Here is a 24966-nt window from a genome sequence, read left to right on the forward strand (position 1 = left end):
AAGGTGATCCATTTCCCGACGGGGAAAGGGTTGAGATTTCAAAGGGGAGAGTTTGAGTCACTTACATTATTGATCATAAGATGCATTATTGTTTTTGGAATTAGGTCTCGGATGCACTTGTTGATGATGGACATGTAGGAGTCCACGAGGTTGCGGATGGTCTCCACTTGCCTCTCCAGCTGCGGATCCATGGAGAAGTTTTCCGCTTGGCCATTTTCGTCATTTTCATTCTAACAGAAGGGGGACAAAATGTGGATTCTCTCATATTCTCTCAGAATGAAAACAATACCAAACATCAAATGATGGATTTCTGCTCAAATCAGTCAGAACCTCACGGTTATCACTCTGCTTTGAACTCACCGTGTTCTAGCAAAAGCAAACATTCTGATGCTGAATGAACGTTGAGATGAATAACCAAATAAACAGCGCACCTAACGAGATACCTTGGGAGAACGACCTATGCTTAAGCCCTTGGCAAGCTGCCAGAGGCCTGAGTCCAAACAGCCGATGCAGATGCAAGCCTCTGGGAGCAGCCTCCAGGGATACTATTGGTTAGGATAACCTTGATGTAGCTCTGGCTCTGCTGGCTTTGCTCTGAATTGGATCAGCCCAGATTCAAACCTCAGTCCCCTAGGACTGGCCAGGAGTCCAAATTTGAGATCTGGAAGATAATTGATTCTTTCATGCACTTGCTGGAATTTGCTGTGTAAATGCTTGCCTCTGCTGTCACCACTGCGGAGGGCTGGCTCCATTGTGGAAAACCAGCCATTTTGACTTCCAATGTGTTATTCTTTGAATAAAGCAGAACCCTTTCATACACAAAGAATTTATTTGTGCAACATGAGCAAAGCATCTGTTTTCTATACTCTCCGACTTGAGTTAATTAATTTTGGCTTATCCACCCAGAGGCTGGGCTGGAATGGCATCTTCATCATTAAGAGCTGACCTATTGCCTCGGCATTGAAATCAATTTAGAACAAATGGTCTCCATTTCAATTCAGGTCGAACCATCTAAACCTCAAAACATCATACAGATATTGTTAGCGGTCTGGCTACGTTCTCATATTTGGAAAGATTTAATTATGAATGTAAAGGGGGGGGGTGATAATTTATTGCTTCTAACATTGGCTTGGAGTACTTTTCTTTGGAAATGTATGGACTTTGATCTGCCAGGTTTTCAATCAGCTCCAGGCCAAAGAACTGTACTCAATAACTGGATCTATAAATGACAGGTCTTTTCTCATGTGATATACATGTATGAAACTCAAATTTTTAGGCTACAAAAGTATCAATAATAATTTCTTTATCAGAAGTATCTCTTTGAAAATGTTAAAATATCATATGCTTGCTCTGAAAATTAGTGGTCCTTTTCTGCTCTGAGGTTGTGACCCCATCCTTTGATGTGGGCTAACAGAAGAAGAGGATTTCGGGGGTAGCTGGGATACTGCTGGTCCATTTTTCTTAAAAGTGGTATCGGGTCATGAAAGAATTAAATCGGTGTAATAGTTATTTTTTTTAAATAACAAGTTTGTGACAAACTAATATATTAGATGAAAAGAGTCTAAAACATGTCTAGTTAAAACCTTACCTATAAAAGCTTAACTACTGCTACAACTGCACACACCTCTCTGTTATCCGCAGAAGCCCCCTTCCCGGAAGCCCTCTCTTCCTAGCAAGCCTTGTGCAAATTCCCCTTGTACTTCCTATCTGCTCCACCACTACCTCTTCAGCAAGCTCCTGCCGCCCTCAGATCCTGCTCTGCTCCTTCCTCTGAACTCACGTCCGCACGTGCTTACACTATCTGCCATCCTCCTCTCTGTGCTCCCCCCACTAGAGTCTCAGATCGTAGTTCTCTATCCTTCGCACAGAGCTCCGTGTATGGGTGTACCTAAGTCAACAAAGATGCCCTAATGCACAGAACCTAGGCTTTTGTGGAGGAGAAGTTTCCTATGTAAAGTAACGTAAGGCTCCGCAAGATGACAGTACAATCCAGTTTGTTTCTCTGGCCTACAAGATTCATGGAAACAATGGGAGTGATAATGTTTCATTGTCAACCTGGTCCCTCCCCAGGAGCCTACTTCCAGCATTCATTGTGTTTTAAACCCCATTATAAACACTCTGTGCAGAAGAGCTTCCCCTCAGTGCTAGGCGCTGGGCACCAAGGCTATTGGCCCTCACAGAGGAGCATGATAGAGCTAGAAGCTCTGACATCCATCCAACTAATGTAAAATGAGTTAGATTTCAAAAGCAGGAAGTATAAAATAACTATTATATCAATCCAGTTTTATACATAAAATAATACAGAATTTAAAAATTTGTAGGAAAATGTCATTAAAATACTGAGATTCTCGAACCAAATGATTGACTGAAAAAGGAAAGCTTGAATGGACAAGACACATTGAACCTCTAGGAACAAAACTACATTATGTGATTTCATATAGAAATGCGGAACCTCCCTATTCCACACTACACTTAATGAACAGTTTACTTTGCTTTACGTTTGCTTTTGTACGTTATGAAATCCTAAGCAATAATGAAAGTATCAGAATGGACAGCAGACACGGGGCTAGGGGAGAAAACATCCCAGGACAGAGGCATAGGCTAGGACTCTGAAGAGGACCCCAAAGGCGCACGGAATAAAACCAAGAGTTGGCAAGTGGGAGTGTGTGACACAAAGGAGCTTCTGCAGAGGAGGGAAGGAAAGCCACAGCCTACGAAATAGAAGACAGTCTTTACCAGCTACACATCTGACAAGAGACTGATATCTAGAATCTATAAAGAGCTAAGGAACTCAAATGCTAAAATGCCCCAAATCCTCCAGTCAACAAACGGACAAATGAACAAGATACTTCTAAAACAATGAAACTTCTAAAACTACTAGTACAAGTGGCCAAGACCTATGAAAAAGTTCCTTAGCCACCAAAGAAAGGTGAACCTACACTGAGATAACATATTACCCTGTGAGAATGCTTGTTCCTACAGCAAAACCAAAACCCACAATAGACTTTGCTGGACCCTTGCACATTGCTCTGCCACGATGCAAATCAGGATGGGGTTTCCTCAAAAAAAAATTAAACACCCATCCACACACACACACACAAATACGGGGGGGGGGGGCTACTGAGTGAGAGGGACAGAAGAAAACTAGGAAATAGCAGAGGAGTCAGGGAGTCTACATGGCCAACGCACATGATAAACCTGAACAAGAACATCCTGGAATCTATTGATTCCAATGACAAATAATACATGAAATTTTTTTTCTAAAAAAAGGTCAAATTCTGAACATTAAACGTTAAAGAAATTCCCAAACAGCCAATGAGGTAATCTGACATTCTACTCAGCTTTTGGGAATCTAGTAGACTTGTGGCCTCACACAAATCCTAGCTACTCTGGGAACACAATGGACACATTAGAGAAATCATGAAATCCAGAACGCAGATTGATGTTGACTTCACACTGAAGCAGGAACGGGCCTCTCTATTGTGTCCCAGGTGAGCGGGAAAGAGTCTGTAGGTGGGATTTTATTTATTTATTTATTTATTTTAAACCGAGAGCACTTGCAGCAAGCGAATGTTCCTTTTCTCTACCCCGACCCCAGCTCAAAACCTCTCGCCTCTTTCTGGCTGTGTGCTGTGTATGAGTTTGTATTTTTTCTTTGTTTAAATTATAGGATTGCAATTGGATTCTTTGCAGTCGGAGCACTGAAGTGACAGCTGCTTGTCATTAGCCTCATCAAGGGAATGTAAAATAAAAATAGTAATTTGTCTCTGATCTTTGGGGCAAAACCAGAGTGGTCTGCAAACATTTAACCTTTTATGTGCAGGTTCACTGATGCTGTTTACAAAATGTGGAGAAATACCGTAGGAAACCTTTCCTGGAAAATGCAACGGGTCGACCGTCTTGCTGCGTGTTTTTTTTTTCTAAATAACTTTTGAGAACTCTAACTACAGCAATGAAAACAATCTTACAAATATGAAATTTATAAAATTGAAATAACTTTTTTATATAAGTTAGTCACATAGTATTTAAGAAAGTCTTTTTTTATAAACAAAAGTTTATCTGAAGAAATAATGCCATATCTTTACGTAGCTTAGGGACAGTGTGTGGGTATCTTTCAGGAGCCCAGCCGCCTCTTCCACTGTGTGGGTCCCAGTGATTGATCCTGGGCTGCCTGGCTTGGTGGGAAGCACTTTTACCCCCAGCCACCTCGGTGGCCCCCAGTTTTTAGTATAGAAGTTGCAAAGTATACTACTTTAACAGGGGAGGGAGTGAAATATTAAATGGGGATAATTTTCATTAAATCTTAAAGGCTCCATTATGTAGAACTCTGAAAGCTTGACTGGAACACCTAATTTTCATGTCTTTTTTATTTTCTTTTGAAAAATTTCTAAATTATGTCATAAGATTGAGGACCACTAGAACCATGCAGAGAGTAATGTTGAGATCAGCCCTTGAGAAGTGGAATAGTGGGTATTAAAAGTATCTAAGTAGTAATGTGTACTTAGAAATACTCACTGCATCTTTTCTCGACAGTGGAGAACACAGGACAATATCCTACAGATTTATACACATTTTTTTCCAGATAACCAACAGTTGCCCTCTTTAAAACACTTAATATGATTATACAGTTCACTACTACTTTAAACAAAGAGCAAAAAAATACATATGATTGGACTTTTCCTTAGAGAACGCAGTCACCGTTATGAAAACACTGTTACCATGGAAACGCACCTTCAGTGTTTTCCAGGCCCACATTATTGGAAATGTTTTCACTGAAAACTTTCCCTACTTCCAGTTATTTGCCTCTAAGTTACGGCTTTCAAGGTTTGCAGCCACGCTTGTGCAAAGCAGACTGTGGACCATAATCCAGAAAGCCTAGGAGGGTGGTCTAGGTGTCAGTCTGGCAACGCGACAAGTATCGCTGAATATTTAGTGTGTGGCATGGAACGGTGAAAGGCATGAAGTAGAAAAGCAGAGGCCCACATGCGAGTTCCAAGCGGGCAGGACAGAAAGAAAAACGGAAGCCTGAGTCGAAGGCTGTGCTCAAGGGGCTAAGGGCACAGAGGACCTTAGGGTATATTTATGGCTGGGAACGTTTGAAAAATGATCTCAGAACTTGGGTGAGATTTTGAGCACCACAATTGCAGGGCATGCCTGCCGTTATCCCTCGAGTCTTTTGCAGGAGCTTACTGCATATTGGTGGCATTTTCTGAGGAGCTGGGGTTTTGTTTCAGAAGACACCTGAGACACTGAGCCTGAGAGTGTCACCATGGGGGAAATGAAGGCAATCTTTTGCAGTCCTAGAAGGTAGAGCCCTTAATCCATGGACCAGATAAAGAACCACCTACACCCAGCTCTGCTTTTGGCTAACAAGAAAGCTTGACCACAACTGAAGGTGTCCAGAGATTTTAATTGTGGTTGCAGGCAAAACCTCCGGCAGCAGGAGGGACACACATCTGCCAGTGCCCCAATGCAGAGGAAACCCCAGCCCAACTGGACTCAGGTTACCCACTGTACTGACATCGACAGGCTAGACCGAGCTCTGTCCTGTCGTTTCATTTCCATTCTACTTGAACTTTTCAATTATTTTACCTCACTATTAATCTTTGTTCTCCGTGGAATGTTATACACATTTCTAAGTAACACCATAATAAACATTTTTAAACCATGTTATTAATGTGAAATTCAACTGCTATTAAAATCCTTTGGAATTTTAGAGACTTACTTAATTGAAAACAACAATAACAACACAACAAGAAAACAACAGCAACAAATGACAGAAATGGCTTTGTGTCTTTTAACTTTTTCCAGCCCAAAACTTTCTGAATATATTTTTGTATACTGCCAACATATATTTATCTGTCTAATAAATAGCATGGACGATAGCAGAAGTGACTGATTGGAGAAGGGAGGGAGAAGGGTGGAGACTTTGGGTTCATAATGACATTCACGTTTAATATCAGTAAAATTGTTCTTATAAGTAAAAGGTGGAAATGAGGGGTCTTCAGACAACCTAAAAATCTTATACAACGTATCCTGAAATTCTCTTAGACATAATTCTTGTGTAGCCTTTAATCTAGCTCAGTGCTTCTCAACCTTCCTAATGCTGTAACCCTTTAATACAGTTCCTCATGTGTGGTGATCCCCAAACATAGAGTTACCTTATGCTACTTTATAACTGTAATTTTGCTACTGTTATAAATCGTAATGTAGATATCTGTGTTTTCTGAGGGTCTTAGGCAAACCTTGGGAAAGGGTTGTTCGACCTGCAAATGGGTCTTGACCTGTAGGCTGAGAACCACTGATTTAGTTAGAAGCCTCTATTGCTTTATGCAACAAATAGCTCATGGATATGAAAAGTTCATGTCAAGTATTTTTTAAATTTTAACTTATACATGTATGTGCCATATCTGCCAGAGCTAGAGTTTTAAGTGGTTATGAGCCACCTGATATAAGCACTAGTAACCAAGCTGCAGTCTTCTGGAAGAACAGCTAGTGTTTTTAACTAGTGAGCTATCTCCCCAGCCCCTCATGCTAAGCATTTTAAACTGTAAATATTTATTTTGGGGCAATCTCAGTCCTTATGAACTGACTTTGCTTGCCATAAATTAACAACTTTTCATATAAACAATTGATAGTTGAGACCAAGTGTAAATGCATGCTTTGAGAATTTATTCTCAATATCTTTATCTAAAGTGCATAATTGTAGGAAAATTTAAAGAAAGATGCATATGCTCTTTAATACACACACACACACACATACACGCTCACGCGCGCACGCGCACGCACAAACTTGCTGTTTGAGACAAGGCTATGTGATAGAGCCCATGGTGCCCAGGTTTTACTTTAAATTCTTGATCCCCCTGTCTTCATCTCCCAAGTATGCCACTATGCCCAGCTAGCTGGCATTTTTAAACCTCACTAAGAAATGGATATCAGGGTCTACAATTTTGTGCAGTAAAAAGTTAGTCTTGTTACAAAGTTTGAAATGAAGAAAAAAATTATAAATTGTAAAAGAAAGCCTAGTAACAGATAACTGTTTTGTCCTTTAAAATATTTATATGGATGAACTGTAAATTTAAGGAACTTATGGACAATAAAATTTGAATATTAAGAAAGCAGCACTGGAGCTATGGGAGCTCATGATAAATGAACTGTGTACTAAAAAAGCACCGGAGCTATGCAGTTGATATTACTCGATGCTTTCTGTATAAGGCAGACAATCTTTCAAAGTTCAGTGTGCATGAATTAATGTTTTTGCATACAAAAATTCGAAGCAAAAAGTTTTTTTAAGAGCAATATATCGGAGGTTGGAGATTGGAGAGATGGTTCAGTGGTTAAGAGTACTGGTTGCTAATTTAGAGGTCCTGAGTTCAATTCCCAGTAACCACATGGTGGCTCACAGCCATCTAGAGTGGGGATCTGATGCCCTCTCTGGTGTGCAGGCATACAGTCAGACTCATATACATAAAATAAATCTTTAAAAGAAAATCAATGCATTAAATTGAAAGTATGCGATGGTGTGGAGCCAGATTCATGTCGTCCTAAAGTGTAGGAAAGAGCGACAATTCTTCAGTCCTAAACGAAACATCCGTGTCACATCCTGTCCTCCGAGGCTCAGAGAACATCATGGAAGGTGGGGCATTGAGACTGTAAGAGGCAGAAGATGCGAAAGACTTCAACCATAGTGCCTCTCACTCACAGCAGATGTGACTGCTTGCACAGGTCCTGCATAAGATCTAGTCAGTAAACACTCCAACAAAGAAGTGGAGGGAGAGGCATAAGAGGCCCTGCCTACTAGTCAGAAGCTATTGGCAGTTGATGGCTGCTGGGGAAAGAGGGTGGTCAGTTTTCTTCAGGGCCTTGGCCTCTGGTGGATGGCCTGTTTCAGAGGATGATGCTCTACACCTATGCAGGCATGATCAGCACAAGTTAGACTCATCTATGTATAAAGAGGACATGAAGTTTATATGGGTAGGACATTGTAAGAACACTCTATGTGTATGAAGATGTCAACTCTTAAAATGTTTTTAAAGTCTCATAAAAAGTGGTGAAACTTTTTCAAAAGTTGTATAGCGGGTTACCGGGAAGCCTAGGCTACACAATAAGAACATCTTAGTTGTTGTTGTTGTTATTATTATTTTCTTTAAGCACAAACTATTTGAAGAGCATAAGAGAAAGTATATTTCTTAGTGTCTCTATGTAGTCCTGGCTGTTCTGGACTATGCTATGTGGCCCCTAGCTTGTTTTAAAAGTAGTTTAGAAAACAGATTGTAACTTCTAAAAAATATACTATCGTGTTTATGATTCTAAAAAATTAGTTTTACAGCCAAGATCAAAACTTTTAAAAGAGTAACTGGGTAATGCTATAGGTGCAAATGCTGAGTTAGGTGGCTAAGTGGGTAGAGTCTTTGTCCAGCATATACAAGGTATACTTAGACCAGATGTGGAGGTGTATAGTCTACTGCCACTTGTACTGGACTCTCAGAGTGGGCCATGTAGGCAGGGACCTTTGCCATGAGAGGCTTTTGTTTTCATCTGGGAAAGATTTTATGACCTTGAATGCCTTATCCTCCTGTTTCTGCCTGCTAAGTATTAGGATTACAGGGATACCCTAGACCACTTGCCAAATCTTCTGTGGAACTACTGAGTCTTGCCCCAGTCAATGGTACAAACCAGATTTCCACTACATGAAGTGTTACAGGTCTGACTGAAAACACTCCCCTTAGACTAGATCTCAGAGTATAGTCCAGTGCCACTGCTTTATTTCTGGAGGACAGCCAGAGTCATGAAGCCACAGGATGAAGAGACTAACTTCCCCCAAGACCTCTCAAATGATGTGGGAGATGCCTAGACCAGTGTCACCAGCAGTCACGGTTCTAGAGCTCTGATATGAACACAGGTCTTTGTCACCAGTAGCTCCAGACTCGACCCGTCCTATGATATATGCACCAGCTGAAGTCATTCACAAAACCAATTAGGGACAAAGCTATGATAGGTTGTCTGATTCCGTTGCGCATACTCTATCCTAAGTTTCACTCAAATGGAAGTGACTCCGACATTCAAGGTTGTCCAGACCAGCTGTTTCTAGTGGGATTGCTACAGATCGGTGCTTAATGTTTTCAGTTTTATAATGAAACTCAGACATAAGCACTTGAAGCACAGCGGCTTGAAATCAAATGAGTCAGAAGGACGCTACATCTCTTTTGGATTCTTCTGAACATCCATGTATTATGACCGTGTAGCATGACTGATTAGGAAGAAAGGTGACATTTCTAGGAAAACGAACCTATCCAATCTTTCATTTTGCTTAATTTCAATGAACTCATTATGAAAGCTAGAAAAGAGAAAAATCATAGTATTCATTAATAATACACCCAGAATTTTTAAAGCATTGCTTTAAGAAAGAGGAAACTTTAAACTAATTGTAAATATATGTGAAAATATGCTTTCTTTGCAGGATTTTCATTATTTTCTTTTCTCTGATAGCATCTCAAATAGGCCAGCCTGGTCTCAAACTCACATGCAACTAAGATGACCTTTTTATGCCTGCAAGAAAAACACTGGTGAAGACACACACAAACTTAGGGTAAAAGAAGGAAATGTCATTTCAAAGACTAGAAAGAATGCACTTCTAACTATATTGATATGTGATAAAACAGAATTGAGACCAAAATTAGTCAGAATACATAAGTATTTCATACTGATGAAAGGTGGAGTCAAGAGGGTAGTACAGTTCTAAACACATGCACCAAAACATGGGCACAGCCAATGAATAGAAATTTAAAATATATAAATACAAAAAATTATAAACAGGAAAGGAAGAAGTCAATAATCACTGATATGGATACTATGATTTTGTATATAAGCCCAAAAGGTGGCACCAGAAATCTCTTAAAATTAATAAATGCTTTTAACAAATTATCAGGATGTAAAACGAACACTCAAAAAATGAGTCTTTCCTCTATATAAACAATGAACTAGCTGAGAAAGAAACAACCCCATTCACAATAGCTTAAAAGCCATGCAGGAATAAATCTAACTAAGCAAGTGAATGACCTTTGAACTGAAAAGTTTAAACCACCAAATAAAGACTTGGAAGAAGACATTAGATGACGGAGAGGCCTCTTGTACGTATGGGTTTGTAGAATTGATACTGTAAAAACAGTGATACTTTCAAACTAACCTATAGTCTCAATGTGGCGCCCACTAAAATTCCATATAATGCTTCATAGTAATATAAAAGGAAGTCTAAAATTCATATGGTCACACCAAAGACCTGGGTTTTCCAAAGTAATCCTTAGTAACAAGAACCATGCTGAAAGTATCCCCTTACCTGGCTTCAAGCTATACCACAGAGTCATAGTGATAAAACAGCATGGCACAGAAAACAGACATGTAGATCAATGGGACAGAACAGAGGGTCCAGAATTAAAGTCATGTAGCTATAGCCACCTAGTTTTTGACAGAAATGAAAAACATGCGCTTTGAGGAAAGACAGCCTCCTTGACAAATTGTGCTGGGAAACATCAAAGCTCGCTTGTAGAATAATGAAACCAAATCCCTCTCTCACCTGGAATAAAAAACAATTCAAATGGGTCAAAGATTTTAATGTAAGACTTGAAAATACGAAACTATTAGAGAAAAACACTTCAAGATAAACACATAGGCGAAGAATTTCTGAAAATAACCTTCAGAGGCTTGAGACGTTAAATTGATAATTTACTAATGAGATTGCATTAAGCTTCTACACCCAAATGGAGATAATCAAGTGACAAAGAGTCAACCTAGAGAATGGGACAAAAACTTTTTGCTAGCTATGTATCTGATATGATGTCAATATCAAGACTACCTAAATAATCCAACTCCCAAACAATGAAACCAATAAAGGGACTAATGACATGAACAGAAGCTCTCAAAAGACGAAGAACAAGTGGCCAAGAAACACACCACCCTGGATGAATATCAAAATGACTGTAAATTGGACATTTCACGGAGATCCTTACAGCACCATTCACAATAACCCAGGTATTGATTCAGTAAGTGGATGAATACAGAATATATGGCTCTTGGGCTGGCAATGCTGTCCTGAAGAACCATAGAGCAGCAGAAACCCTAGCTAGCAGTCATGAGACACCTCCTTTGGAGTGGGTGGGCAGAGTAGGCCAAATTGCTCCCAAAACAATACAGGCAGGTTGGTTACCTGGGATGTCTTCACAGAGGGGTTGAAGGTAAGCCCATATTGCGGAAGAGGTCATACACTTAGGGCACAGGACTTGGGTTTTTCAAAAGCTGTCTAACCTAAAAGTTTCCTTTCAGAAGTCTAAGTTCCATAGTACCAGACAGTACTATGCAAGTAGCAAGGGGAAGGGAGCAATAAATACTTCTAGCCAGCATGTGAGCACTACTATTAACTCTTACGGCTATCTTGTTAGGCTAGCCATTGTGGCTCAGGGGTGTCACAGAACAGAAGTAGAATTTTTCTTCATAAAAACTTGAATAATTAGAAGAGAATGGTATGAGAATGCTCAGTGGGACCAGGCATAGTAATATGTATATATGATATGTATATATAAGCCCAGTACCTGGGAGCAAGGTAATCATAAATTCAAGATCAGACTGAGATTCTAACTTAGACACAAGAGCCGGGACAGAGCTTAGTGGGAGAGTATTGCATAGCATGTGTAAGTCTCATGTGAAGGGGCCTGAGAAGAGAAAAGAATGCTTTCTGGGAGCAATGATAGGGTGACTGGGAGTTTTCCACTGTTTGGCTTGAATGTGGTTGGAGTTCCTATCCAGGGCAAGTCACAGAGTAGAAGACCAAGATGTGTAGAGGCCAGTGAAGGTTCTGTGAGCATGGACACCATGAATTTGGAATGAGTCAGTATATTCCCTATACTGGGTCTTTGTAGTTAGGAGAGAGAAGGCAGACAGTAGAAAGACTCAGTGCTGTTGCTGGCTACAAGGAGCCTTATTTCAATCTCTAACAAGTACTCAACACGAGAAGGGGAGGCATTGTAGAAAGATGCCCGAAGAACACCGAGACCCAGAAGGGAGGGGAACTACCAGAAGAACTGCTCTACCTGTCGGATCTGGACCCCAGCCTGGCTGCTGGAAGAATCACCAGAGCGATACTGAAGAAAGCAGGATACTCGGGACCCATCTACAGAGGCTTTGATAAGTGGTCTGGGTGAAGCCTAGAGCATCTGCATTTCTCAAAAGTGCTCCAGTGTGAGAACCTCTCCAGTAGGCGGACAGCCTGGGAAGGCAAGGAGCTTAAGTTACTGGAGGGTCTGCTGAAGATTTTGTAGGGTGGAATAAAAATTTCTATTTATGATCTTGGGCCAAAAAAAAAATCCTCAGGAAAAAGAAGGGTCTGAATTAACACAAAAGTTAGGATCTATGGTTTAAAACCCAAATGTGAGCTCAGCTAATTTCCACTGGGCAGGCGTCACCATTCCCAGACAGTCAAACTTGGCACCACAGCAGGCAGACGATAGAAAGTCACCAAGTTTTCATCTAAAGAGAGAGCTGCCTTCCCCAGAACAGGTTGTGTGTGTGTGTGTGTGTGTGTGTGTGTGTGTGTGTGTGTGTGGTCTCTCTAAGACCCAGTGAGACTAAGGACAAGGGCCAAGAAGACACAGGGTGCTCAGGAAATCTCACTGTGGGCCACATCCGTGTTCAACCATCCAGAGAGATCTCCAGAGAGGACCATGGGAGGGCCTGAGGCAGCTGTGGGATTTCAGTTGTAAAAATTGGTCACAGCCCTGGTTTTCTTAGTAGCCATTTATGGTTCTTTTTCATAAATCTGGGTAAAATGTTTTTGAATTCCTTTACGCTTCCTGCCAGGACCACCTTTTGAAACTAATGAGTTCCGCAAGTTTATAACCTGCTGGATGACGTAGGCTTCCTTTCGTTTGCCCCGAACTTACTTCACTCTGTTCTGAAGAGTACCCGCCTTGCCCTTAAGAAGAAAAAGTAAACAGGATTATGAGGATGAGAACAGATTGGCTGAAGTAAGTAGGGCAGAGAAGGAGCCAGGTATCATGAGGGACTGCCGTCTACCTCAAATCCATAGCCTAGTTAAAACGGCAGGCTGAGTGGAGGCCAAGAGGGAGCAGTGTTCTTTAGGACAATGGTTCTGTTGTTCTCCTGCCCAGACCCTCCTAGGGGTCCTGCTTCCTGTTTGGAGCTCTACTGCTTAAATGAAAGAGAGAGTTTAAACGTTTAGCATATATCAAGAAAAACGGTGACATATCAAAAGCAGAACCCACAGGAAAAATAAGACAAAGTTGGACTTTCTTCTTTATAATTAGACATCTATTTCATATGAGAATACTTAGGTCTCTATGTATAAAAAAGCAAACAGAGATGACTGTCCCATGCTGACAATTATTAGCAAGACTGGAGACAGAAAATGAGGTCTTTTATTTTTGTTATGTTTCTATTTCTGAAATAATTTGGGGTTTATCTGTCCTTTGAACATGCCTCCCTGGACCATAAGTGAGGCCAAATGAGTTATTTGCCCAGAAGCATGTCATCATTTTGGTCTAGGTAAAAGGATGAGACATGAAATAAACACCTTACAAAAGAAGGGGTCCGACTCTCATAACGTTAATATGTGTCCCGTTTTAAAACTAAAAATAACAACAATTTTAAAAGGTTGATTTTTAGGGCTGGTGGGCGGACTGAGGTATCAATTGCCCCCTCACCGTCCGCCCGCCCCCAGCCACCGTCTAAGGTTTGTTATAGGAAAGTCTTGCATTTTTAATGGCAGATAGGGCAAAGGTATGTGTGGCAGGAATCTAGCCCTGCAGAACGTGCAGGAGGCAGGTTAGTCTATAAAACTGCTCATGAAAATACTCTGCACCGAAGCAGAAGCAAATACATGAGCTCAGGGAAGAGAGCCACAGAAACTGTCTAGAAATATTTCCGTGAAAGACTGTGAAAACAGCCCTCCCCAGTCACCAGCAATGCACAGTTGCTGCTTGGACAAACAGCTTCACTTAAATGACTTTTAAATACCTTCCCTGCAAGGCTGCTGGCTTTGACCGACTGCCAAGAGCTACTTAATGCTGTTCATGTTCTATTCTTTTAATTTTTCTGGATAGTCTGTACGACGCGCACCGAGTCAGACGGCTCATACGCTAGAAGCTTCTAAAACAGCTTGCGAAGGAGTTTGATTACTAACCCTTCATCCCGAATCCCACTTTAAAGCGCCTGAGTTCGGGACTGGTTTCCAATGTCAACCCAAATAATAGAAAGGGAGGCGGGTGGGGAAAGGCATTCAACAATTGGTAGGGCGATGACTGTCCACACTTTGATATCTTACTGAACAGAAAGTGTAGACGGAGGAATTCAAAGCTAATAATAGTAATGGCTCACTGACTAAATAATGAGAGGCAAGAGGACTTCTAAGAAGGCAGTTAGCCCCAGAGCGGTTCAGACAGACTTGCTTACACAACGGCTGGCCGCTCTAGGAGGCCGCAAGCCAAAACCAACATCAACACCCCAGAGCGCCAGTCGCTCAGAGGGGGCTGTGGAGTCCGATGCTGATGAGATGCATTGTGGGAATGAATGAGGAGTCAAGACCCGCATCCCACTTTGTGAATCTTGTGATGACCCAGACCCTGTCTGAACAACCAGAGAGAGGGGCACCCTGCTGGACTCTGCTTGGGCCCTGTGATTAATGGGAGCGACAGGTGGCAAGGCTTTTCTAGAAAATAGGCTGGAGGTGAAAACAGTAGACAGTGAATCATTAGCTCCTAATACACCCTCTCCCCTGCTCTCTCTGGAGTCTCTCACCATTTCCACAGTATGGGTTGGGGTTGGGATGAGGGACCTAATGACGATTGAGTGTGGAAATGGCTATTTTATATTTTATTTCAAGGAAAGAGTTACAGATGGTTTGATTCATTCTCACTCCTAAGATTTTGTTATCTTATAAAGGCAGTCTGGAGATGCTTGCGAGAAACCGGGAATCAAAGCGAGAGAGACTCCCTGCTAAAAGCAAGGTTGGATGGTCGCAACAGGCTGCCAGCCAACGTCTTGGGCTGCCTTGGCCAGGTGTGGTCTTGCCAGTTGTTGCTGCTGCTTGCTGGTGGGGGAGGGAGCTGAGAATCATGCAGACATTTGTCTAGAATACAAATGCAGAGCTGTGTTGCACAGCTAAACCCAATCTCACATGCTGTGAGATAGCTTGGACAACACGGAACGCATCGTGGCAGCCACAGAGAGGGCTTCCTCGTTTCCCCAGCTGTGAGCAAACAAACAAAACAAAACAGAAGCCGTGACTCTACTTTCCCCTCACTCCTAATACATTTCATTCCGGAATAACAATTTCTGTTATGTTAATAGACTTTTTAAAAATCGGCATGGTCCTTTCTGAAGTTTCAGCTTTCATTTTTACCCCTTCCCGGTTTTGCCAGCCATTTCCTCTGTGATCGGCACATTTACCGTCTTACTAAGTAGATGATGCTATGTGGTGCGCAAGCCCAATGTACTGGATTTGCACATGGAACTCGGTCCCTTTGCAGACAGGGTGGTAAGGCGGCACAGCAAGGAGGTGGGGCGATTATTAGGCACGGGCTCCTGGGTGCGGCTCTGGGACTCAGGGCAGCAAATATCTACCAAGGAGAAGGAAGGAGTTCAAGAATTTACGGCCGGCATAGCTGCTCATATGAGCCATAGGCTGATAGGAGTCTGGCTCAAGGCAATGTCTCCTTTCCACTCTTGAGATCTTGTTCTCTGGGATGGGTGCAAATGCAGCAATGAATCGCCTCTGCTAGGACTCTCTCAATACAGTAGCCTCCTGATTCAAGTGGAACTCTAGCCACATCCTCCCTTTAGCAGGAAGGAATTAGGATGTGCTGATAGGCTGAGGGGGTGGGAAAAGGCCTTCTCCTAGGAGGCCTGCCGTTGCTGGGGTTCAGTTTTAAGCACTGAAGGGTGCTTTGGTCTGTCAGAAAGATATGTGGAAAAAAAAGACTTATGCCACATGTCAAAATAACTTTAGTTATCCTGATGAGATCACTTTCACACACACACACACACACATACACACACATTAGCGAGATTTAAAGCCCCTCTTTTTTATTCCTGAATCCCTGGAAAGGAAACTGTTATTCATGTGCCAAGGAACACAGCCATTCATTATTATTATTTCTTTCTTTCTCCCTATGTACCCTCCCAATAGGATTAAAAGCAGTCTGGGATGTGGGCAGAAAGCTGAGGGAGGAAAGGGAGGCAGAAAAGGATGGCCTTTTAATAGCCTCCACCACACTCATTCAACACAGTAGGAACCTTGTGTTTCAGACTCAACTCTTTCCTTCCTCTTAAACCTTGACTTGACTGTCTCCTGAAGCCATGCACTGAGGTCTCTGGACAGAGCTGGGAGAAGTGGCAAGTCAATAACTGACCTTTCTGAGAGGGATGAAGGAGAGGCCGAAGGAAAGTGCGGTGAGCTTGATTTGTAAATGAGCAAGCAAGACAACAAATGAATGAACATCTTGGAGTAATTGTCTTATCAATAGTCTCCAGCATCAGCACCGAGTTTCTGTGCGTCTCTTGACACATGAACACCTTGCAGAACTCCACTACTAGGGTCAAGCTCAGGAAACTGACGTCCTGACTGTCCTGCACTCAGGATCTGGCTCTGGATGCATGCCCACACATGTTAGCTGTGTGTGCTTCAACTGTAGTTATTCTGCAAGGCTTTTTTCCCAGAATCACACTTGGGAAGAGGAGCGATCATTTGTTTCTTCCAGCGCCCCTTGGTTGGAATTCAGTTTCCTTGGCATTAATTTCAGTTTGTAAAATTGTTTTTTGTTGTTGAGAAAAATCACAGGAATGATGTATTCTTCTCAGTGCTGTGTCAGGAGACATGTGGTGTCCATCTGTCCTACCGCTACCAGAAACTTCGGTGACTTGGTTAAGATGGTGCTCTCTGAGGTTTCTCTACGATAGAGTTTCTATTTTGTCCTCTTGGGAACCTAGAAGTATCTTCTGGGTCGTGTTTTGAGTGATGAACTTCCTCTTCTTATTTGACGTTCGCCTACTCACTTTAGCATTTCATGTATAACTGGGATAGTTTGCAAATGGCGATTCTTGAATTTCTTTTCGAATCTTTTATGAATGGATTAGCTTTGGTGACTAGGAGCTTCCCCATTTAATTTTCAGCTGTTTATTTATGTGGGTGCTTGTGCTTATAGCTGCTGGGTCATAATCCACAGTGACGGCCACCCTGTTAGTGAAGTCATCCCAGATCTGGTCACTAGGAACCTCCTTCCAGGTTGTCTCCTGTATCCTTTTCACGTGTTCTCCTATAAATGTTTGAGCACTTCCTTATTTTCTAGTACTGTGAGACAGTCCAGGCCCGTCTTGGACTCCTCAGCTCTACTCCTGGAATGCCTCCAAGGATTGCTGGCTTCTTTTATTGGAGACAAAGATAAAATAATCTTATCTTTTCCTGTGACTCATAGAGAGTACATCGTCCTCCCAGTGGAAAGCAGAAAGATACTAGTATAGGCCCAGGGAGGAACAAGGACCCCGAACTTTCCGTGTTTGCAGGGAAACATTTTTACAACCATTCAGTACCAATCTGGGCACGGTGGTAAACACCTGTAATTCAAGCACCCAGGAGGTGGAAACAGGGTGATAGCTTGCCAGAGTGCCAGTCTGCTCCACATAGCCAGACCCAGATGCTCAAAAACAAAACCAAAACCAGAAATAACTTCAACCTCTTCTAAGGCTAAGGAAGTGTCAAGAAAAGATGGGGTGGAAAGCATCAGGGAGACTAGTGATGGGAGAAGGGCCATGGAAGGCCATCTTCTGAGCCTAGCGCAGCCAGTACAAACTTGCAACAGCTAGTTAGAAGCTTGTACTGGGCCGACGTGCAGTAGAGCTGGTCAGTAGTCAGCCATGGATTGGGAGCGTGTTCATGGAGGGGGTCATGGGAAATGACTGTCTACTGATGAATGCTGGGAGAGGGTGAGTCAGTATCTTTAGTTTGTGTACCTCTTACTGAACCCACCATGCTCCACTGAACAGTTTCACACCCAGGGGCAGTCACACAGAGAGCTCTGGTTAAACTCAGTGGGTCCCAAGACAAGCCAAAAGGACAGGAAGGTGGAAAAGGACTTTTAGAGAGGAGGGAGGGAGTTGACAGGGGTGGGTGGGGATAGGTAAAGGCAGGATGTTTTCATATAATGTGCTTCTATCTATGTGCTTCTAGATCTTTACCATTCACAAATATAATCTGTTCTAGAAAAACTGCCATGTTCCCATTGTCTTCTGATGGTTTAAATAATGATTAAAAGTATACTAGACATTCCCTTCCTATCCTTTATGCCTCATATATATTTCCTATATCTTTGCCTGTATTTGATGTTGCATTTGAGTAGATTGCTCTAGTATATAGCACTTGGGTATCATCTATCTATCTATCTATCTATCTATCTATCTATCTATCTATCTATCATCTATCATATCTGCCTAATCTATCATATTCTGTCACCCTCTCATGCAAGCTCTCTCATTCATTTTTATGCATTCTCTCTCTCTCTCTCTCCCTCTCTCTCTCTCTCTCTCTCTCTCTCTCTCTCACACACACACACACACACACACACACACACTCACTCACTCCTGGAGGATTTTGTTTATTTCACCTCAGAAGAACCGTGTTAACTGACATTTCATTGGCAACTCTAAGTCACTCACAGTGGGATTGCTGGCACTATCAAGCCTGTGGAATTGTTCCTGCTGAAGGATTACTGAACATCTATCAGTACACCATTCTACATAACCCATTTCGTTTAGATTCTCTTCAGCTCTATTTATGATTTATGCAGTTTAATTTTAATGATTGCCTTTCTATTCGTAAAAGGTCCATTTGCTTGCTCATAAAATGTGTCTTTAAAATATGGTGCTCCTTATTATTTGTGATGGGCAAACTGCACCTTTAAACACTCAAGTCAAGTCCAAAGTTTCTCTTATATTTGCTGTCTTCTTGACACATGGGTGATGCCTTTTTCAATGTTGGGCTGTGAGTTTATGTTCAGCTGGGTGGTAGCAGAACTAGACCTCTTAGGGCTGACGAGGGTGTGCTTTGTCGGGGAGTATGTTATGGCTTTCCAGTGCCCAGAGCCGTTCTAATGTGTGCCTATGTCAAAGCCCTTTTTTGGCGTCATTTCGGATCAACTGTGCCACTCTGAGACCTGAATCACATGATGGGTAAACTATAAAGAGTGAATTCTCGAGGATGTTTTCTTTCCATTCAAACTCAGGCTGAGAGGAACAGCGTTCCTCTTTCCTCGTTCTCTTTATCTGCAAGCCGACATTTGATGGTCTATCATTTCCACTGGAGGTGGAGCTCTGGGAAGGCCTTGACTTATAATCTGTTAGTTCCTGCTATTGGTGCCTTTTCTGTTCTCACTATGTAACCATAGGACCCAAAGCTCTTGGGTATAGAGGTAGCAAATACCCCACCGTCATCTATGTCTTCAGTGTTGGTTTAGCTTTTCTCAATGTCCTATGGTTTCTTCACTGGGGAATTTCTCATCTTCTCAAAGAGAAATTGTGAAGCACACTTCTCACTTTTCCTTAGCATGTCTACCTGTCCTGAAGTCACAAAAGCTACTCTCCAAACAAAACCCTTGCCATCAATGTCCACATGTTTTTATGAATGAACCATGGTTTAGAATAATTATAACTTGAGTGCTTCAATTTATGCTCATTCTTCAGATATTCTAAATAAAAAATCTCGCCGGGCAGTGGTGGCGCATGCCTTTAATCCCAGCACTCGGGAGGCAGAGACAGGCGAATGTCTGTGAGTTCGAGGCCAGGCTGGTCTACAAGAGCTAGTTCCAGGACAGGAACCAAAAAGCTACGGAGAAACCCTGTCTCAAAAAATCAAAAAAAAAAAAAATAAATAAAAACCTCAGTAACAGAAATATGCACACACATGAAGATATGTACTGAGTACTCTATTACAGTCAAAATGGTATACTAAGATGTGTTATTGCTAACATAACAGAAGAGTTATTGATACTTACAAAATGTATTATAAACCATAAATAAAAAAAGTCAGAAGTTGAAATAAAAAGGAGTTACATCCTTTATTTTCCCAGATAGGATTTCTCTCTGTGTAGCTTTGGGGGTTCCTGGAACTTTCTCTGTAGACCAGGATGGCCTCAACTCATAGAAATCCACCTGCCTCTGCCTCTGCCTCCTAAGTGCTGGGATTAAAGACATCTGCCACCACTGCCTGGCCGTAATTACATCTTAATCACCATTTTCTGGTCAAATTTAATTTGGGTTTCATATACTATAGACTTTCAATTGTCTTTGTGGTTAATAACCATTTGTGTGTACTTTTTATATGAATCTATGCTTTATATAAGTATGGGAGAATAGTTTCATATTTTACTATTGTAAGTTGTTCTGATATTTAGATCAACTTTGTCATACAACAGATTTATTGTTTGCTAAAAAAATTAAAGGTAAAATCCTAGCATAAGTTTTGAAAGTCATATAAGTTGAAATGTTTAACTCTAAGACTTAAGTTTAGTGATCAGGGGCTGGAGAGATGGCGCAGAGGTTAAGGGCACTGATTACTTCTTCCAGAGGACCTGGGTGCAATCCCCAGCACTCACATGGCAGCTAACAACTATCTGCAACTACAAGATCTGTCACCCTCACACAGACATGCATGCAGGCAAAACACTAACACACATAAAATAAAAATCAATAAATTAAAAAACACAAGGACAAAAGTCTTTGCTCCAAAGCTACAGAGAAACCCTGTCTTGAAAAACAAAAAGAAAACAAAAAGTTTAGTGATCAATAATACAATCAGGAAAATTGGGATACTTATGTCTACAGGGAGAGGAAGCCCACTGAAGCTTGTGATGATATCAGTGACCACACGATGTGTTTCAACCAAGGACACTTTCGCATATATTTTGACTTTGTCTTTCAGCGTTAGATTAAGAAATGAATACATCTATGGAGAAAAATCTTGGCCTCCTGAATGCATATAATGCTTCCTCTATTATTTCCAGTCTGTGAATCTTAATTTCATTGAGAGACAGTGATACTAATGATGCCCACGACTGTCCTCATTTTTTCAGGATCACATGAAAAGTGAAAACAAATTTCAATTATAAGTTAACAGCGCTCAAATCTCTACATTTTAAGAGATGTACAAAGGGCCTACACACTTGCCAGTGTGATAGATTCTTCAAACAGGAAGGTGTTCTCTAAGCACAGAACTAATCTGAAGATCTTCCGGGCAGGGGGACTATGTAGGTCAAGGGACAGAATGTGACAGAACCTGGTGCATGTCTGGTGTGGGGAGGTAGAAGTGGCTGTTGGGCAGCTTGAGAATCAGGACTGTGGGTAGTAGGGGAAGGCGAGCAGAAAGGGATTGAGATGAGGGGTTGTTCCAGAAATGCAGAGACGCAACCTACCTCCAAGGTCTCCACTAGGCTGCCTAAGAAGACATGGAACATTTTTAGGGAGGTAGAACGGTCAGATCTCTCTACTTTGTCCCCTACTTCCTTTCTCCTCTGTCCTCCCCTCCTCCCTGCTTTGCTTTCTTATATTTATTAGAAGGTATTTTCAGGACTATTTGATCGACACTTAGTATTGACTCTTTTTAAGTCCTCTAAAGGATCGGAGTCACTCCAGGTTCAGAAAGGAGACAGACACGGAGTCCTCAGGCCCACCAGGAGCCAGAGGCCCAGAGCATGGTTTGCGTCTGGCAGGGTCTCCGAAGGACAACGGCAATGCTGTTTTCCTTAGTACTGTGACTGAAGTTGAGTCACCCAGATGAATTCTGTGTATGGTCACAAGAACATCCACCCGTATTGGTTCGAGAATTCTGTGAGCTACAGCTGAGCACGTGTCCAAGGTGTCCCGCAGCTCTGTCTGAGTGCACCTTCAACAGTTTGTGTGCTCTTTAGTGAACTCAGATTGTTTAGGTCAGCAAAGTTCTATACAGATAACTGGTATGGAGGACTGGACAGGGGCTGACTAGATGCTGAAGTCCTGCTCAGGGCTTGCCTCTCTATTTCTAATTACTACTGCTGTGAGAAGGGAAAAATGTTCATATTACAAATACAGTTTCTATTCAGCTTTTGATTGGGTTACATCCCAATCAACTCACCACGAGTTCAAATTACGGGGCCAAACCTCATGGAATGTGCCTAGCCTACTATACATCACGGTTTCCTCTTGTGTGGCTAAGGAGGAGCTGCATCCTGCCACTGCCGAGCATCTTGGGGGCGGGGGGGGGGGTCCTGGTGCATATTTCTAGCCTGAGAGAAGCTCCTAATTCAGAATCCCAAGTATGGTTTCTACCAAGTGCACTATTACACTGACGCCGCAGCCAAGTGGCAAAATGGAACTGTTAGCTGGGAGGCCTCTGTAGCTAACTAAAAGCTACCCAGACTTCATTCACTGAAACGATCTTTCCATCTTGAATGAATTGACAATTTCAAGATCCAGTCTCTCCAGCGTCGGAGGCAAGTTCTTGCCCAAAGAATAATCAGGGATACTTTGTGAATTTTTACACTCACAGTGAGATTGGTGGGGCCAGCTTTCGGTTCCAAAGTGCATCCCCATTGTTCAGTGGACTATACGGGACCAACTGGGGAAGTCCTGTGTCTCTCACACACAGATGGACTCTGAGAAGTCATTTTAGACACCGGGGTGGTGCATGTCAAAGCTGTGCAAAACCGCAAGCCACTGGTGTATACGATACCTTCTGGCAGACTGCTGGTCGCTGTCTTAGCTTCCTGCGCCTGTGTAATGATCTGGGAAGCTGGCGGGTTGGAATTTGTCACTTAAGCTCTTCACCCTCAGCTGCCAAGAGGTGGACACACGCTGACCTCTGCTAACACAGTTGGACCATGTTCCGTACACGGTCCCGCTAAGTATGTGGTCATGCAGTTCTGATGAGGACATCCTGTCTCGGGAATGCAGTGTGAGGAAAACCTCACCACCCTCGACTTGTTTGGGTATTTTCTGTTCCTCTCCGTTCGGCTGAAGCTGGTTTTCCTTTGAGCCAGGGCTGAAACAGAAGGGTGTCTTGAAACGTTACGATTACATTTCTCCCCCTTTGGCTTTCACTGGAAGAAAACAGATCTTATTTTCCTGAGAGCACACAAAACCTCCTGAGTGGAGACCTGGCAGCTCAAGTTTCAGCCCGAAGAATGCTTGGAGCTCATGGTTTATGCTAAAGATGCTGACAGATGTTGCCCAGCCTCGGGGAAAGCGGTCTGGTGAGGGAGTTCTGGGTGACAGACCATGTGGCTGCTTTGTAAATGCTAAATTCTTGTTGCTGAACAATTTTACTTTAAGTGAAACCCCAACATCCACCGTATTAAAATTTTAACAGATATTTGATGAAAATCATTGCATTCCTCTGAAGCCCAGGCCTCAGAAATCACTAAGTCCTATTTTGCATTTTTTTTTGTGACACAAGGAATTGTGCTGGTTACCCCTCTAAAGGGTCAGATAAAGGCCAGACTTCCGGAATGATGATACTGAAAGCACAGAGTGAAATGTGAGCTCTGAAACGGTTGCAGGACTGCAGTGTTGACCTTCATTTATTTCTAACGGCGAGTTTTCTTTGCCGATATACTAAAGTCTGAGTCGGGGGATGGATGGCAACACAGGTCTGATCAGAAGCAGTGGAGTGTTTGAAGTGCTCTAGAGGGGCCGAGGGATTTTCTGGGAGGGTAATAATTCAAAGGGTGTCAGTAGGTGCAAATGAGTCTTGGCTATCAGAAGGAGAAAGAGGTGAATGACACTTTTGTCTCTGGGAGACTCAGAATTTCAGACAGACTCCATTTTGGATAATTCTGGTCAGCCTGTCTCCTTTCCTGATGTTTGTTCAGTTGGGAACGATAGAATGATATCCCCCCATCTCCCAGTACGAGACTGCTCGGGACTGTATGCTAAACTGCTAACGGTTGCTGCTCTTGACGTACATGCAGATATAAGGGTTTCCTGCTGTAATAAATTCTGTCTAATATGAAAGAGAGCAAACCCTGTTTTCACAGGACCCTTTTCTTTTCTTGTTGGTCTTGCCTGGAATTCTAAAAGATTGCCTCGAGGCATTACTGCATAGCTAGGCTCCTGGCAGAATCGCTTTCCTCCAAACTGAACTACTTCCTTCTTTCTGCTAAAGATAGCATCACAGGTAAGCAGTCCTCTAAAAGCCCAGATGCTGCGGAAACAATCAAGAGGCATACAGTGGCTGCTTCGCAAAAGGAAACTGAGCTCTCCAGACTCACTAGCTCATTAAACCTTTATCTCAGAAGTACCCTCCGAGAAATAAACACACAAATGAGAGAGTGTGGAAGAGTATGAAAGATGGGAGTGGCTTTATAAGGCCGCTGCTGTACCACAAGGTCCTGCGGGACAGGCTGGCCCTCATCAGTCAGCAGGAGGAAGAGCTCTTACATGGCCTTTACTTATTAGCTTTTTTGTTTAAAAAATAAGACCAATTAGCTGAAAAGTAAAATACAGTATGTTTTAAAGCTCTCACTTATTAGATATATTAAGTGAATACAGTGTGGAGCAATTATAGGTGTTTTTATGAGAAGGAATCTGTACCAGATTGGCATTCACACGTAGCTTCTAGGCGTGCATTGCACAGCGCACACGGGCTGACTGGCTGTCATGTTTACTTTTTTGCCCCACTCTCTTTTGGCCTTATGACGCATTGTCTGCATACAGAAGGATTTGTTTCTCCTGTAATTCTGACCCCAGCATTACAGCAGCCCTCTCCACTGTCATTGTCTCATTAGAGCTTACATAAAACTTCACACAATCGTTCAAACTAACACATCCCAAAGGCCAAATTACTCCAGTCAAACCGACCCAAGAAACAGATGGATTCTCTTGAGGTTTAGAGAATATTGTAGTGAGTTCAACTTAGGGGATAAGTGAGAATTTTTT

General features: G+C 42.3%; 1 protein-coding gene across 5 annotated transcripts in view; it reads right to left on the reverse strand.

Moving 5' to 3' along the window:
• Dnm3 (dynamin 3) overlaps window positions 1-24966 on the reverse strand; it is a 474394-nt gene that overhangs the window by 34916 nt on the left and 414512 nt on the right. For all 5 annotated transcript variants that reach the window (XM_050158367.1, XM_050158366.1, XM_050158369.1 and 2 more), the window contains one exon: window positions 66-230. In XM_050158367.1, coding sequence (XP_050014324.1) covers window positions 66-230 — 165 coding nt within the window. The remainder of the gene's footprint in view (window positions 1-65; window positions 231-24966) is intronic.

Source organism: Alexandromys fortis, unplaced genomic scaffold, assembly GCF_014885135.2.
Source record: "Alexandromys fortis isolate MF-2015 unplaced genomic scaffold, M_Fortis_MF-2015_v1.1 scaffold_97, whole genome shotgun sequence".
Lineage (NCBI taxonomy): Eukaryota > Metazoa > Chordata > Mammalia > Rodentia > Cricetidae > Alexandromys > Alexandromys fortis.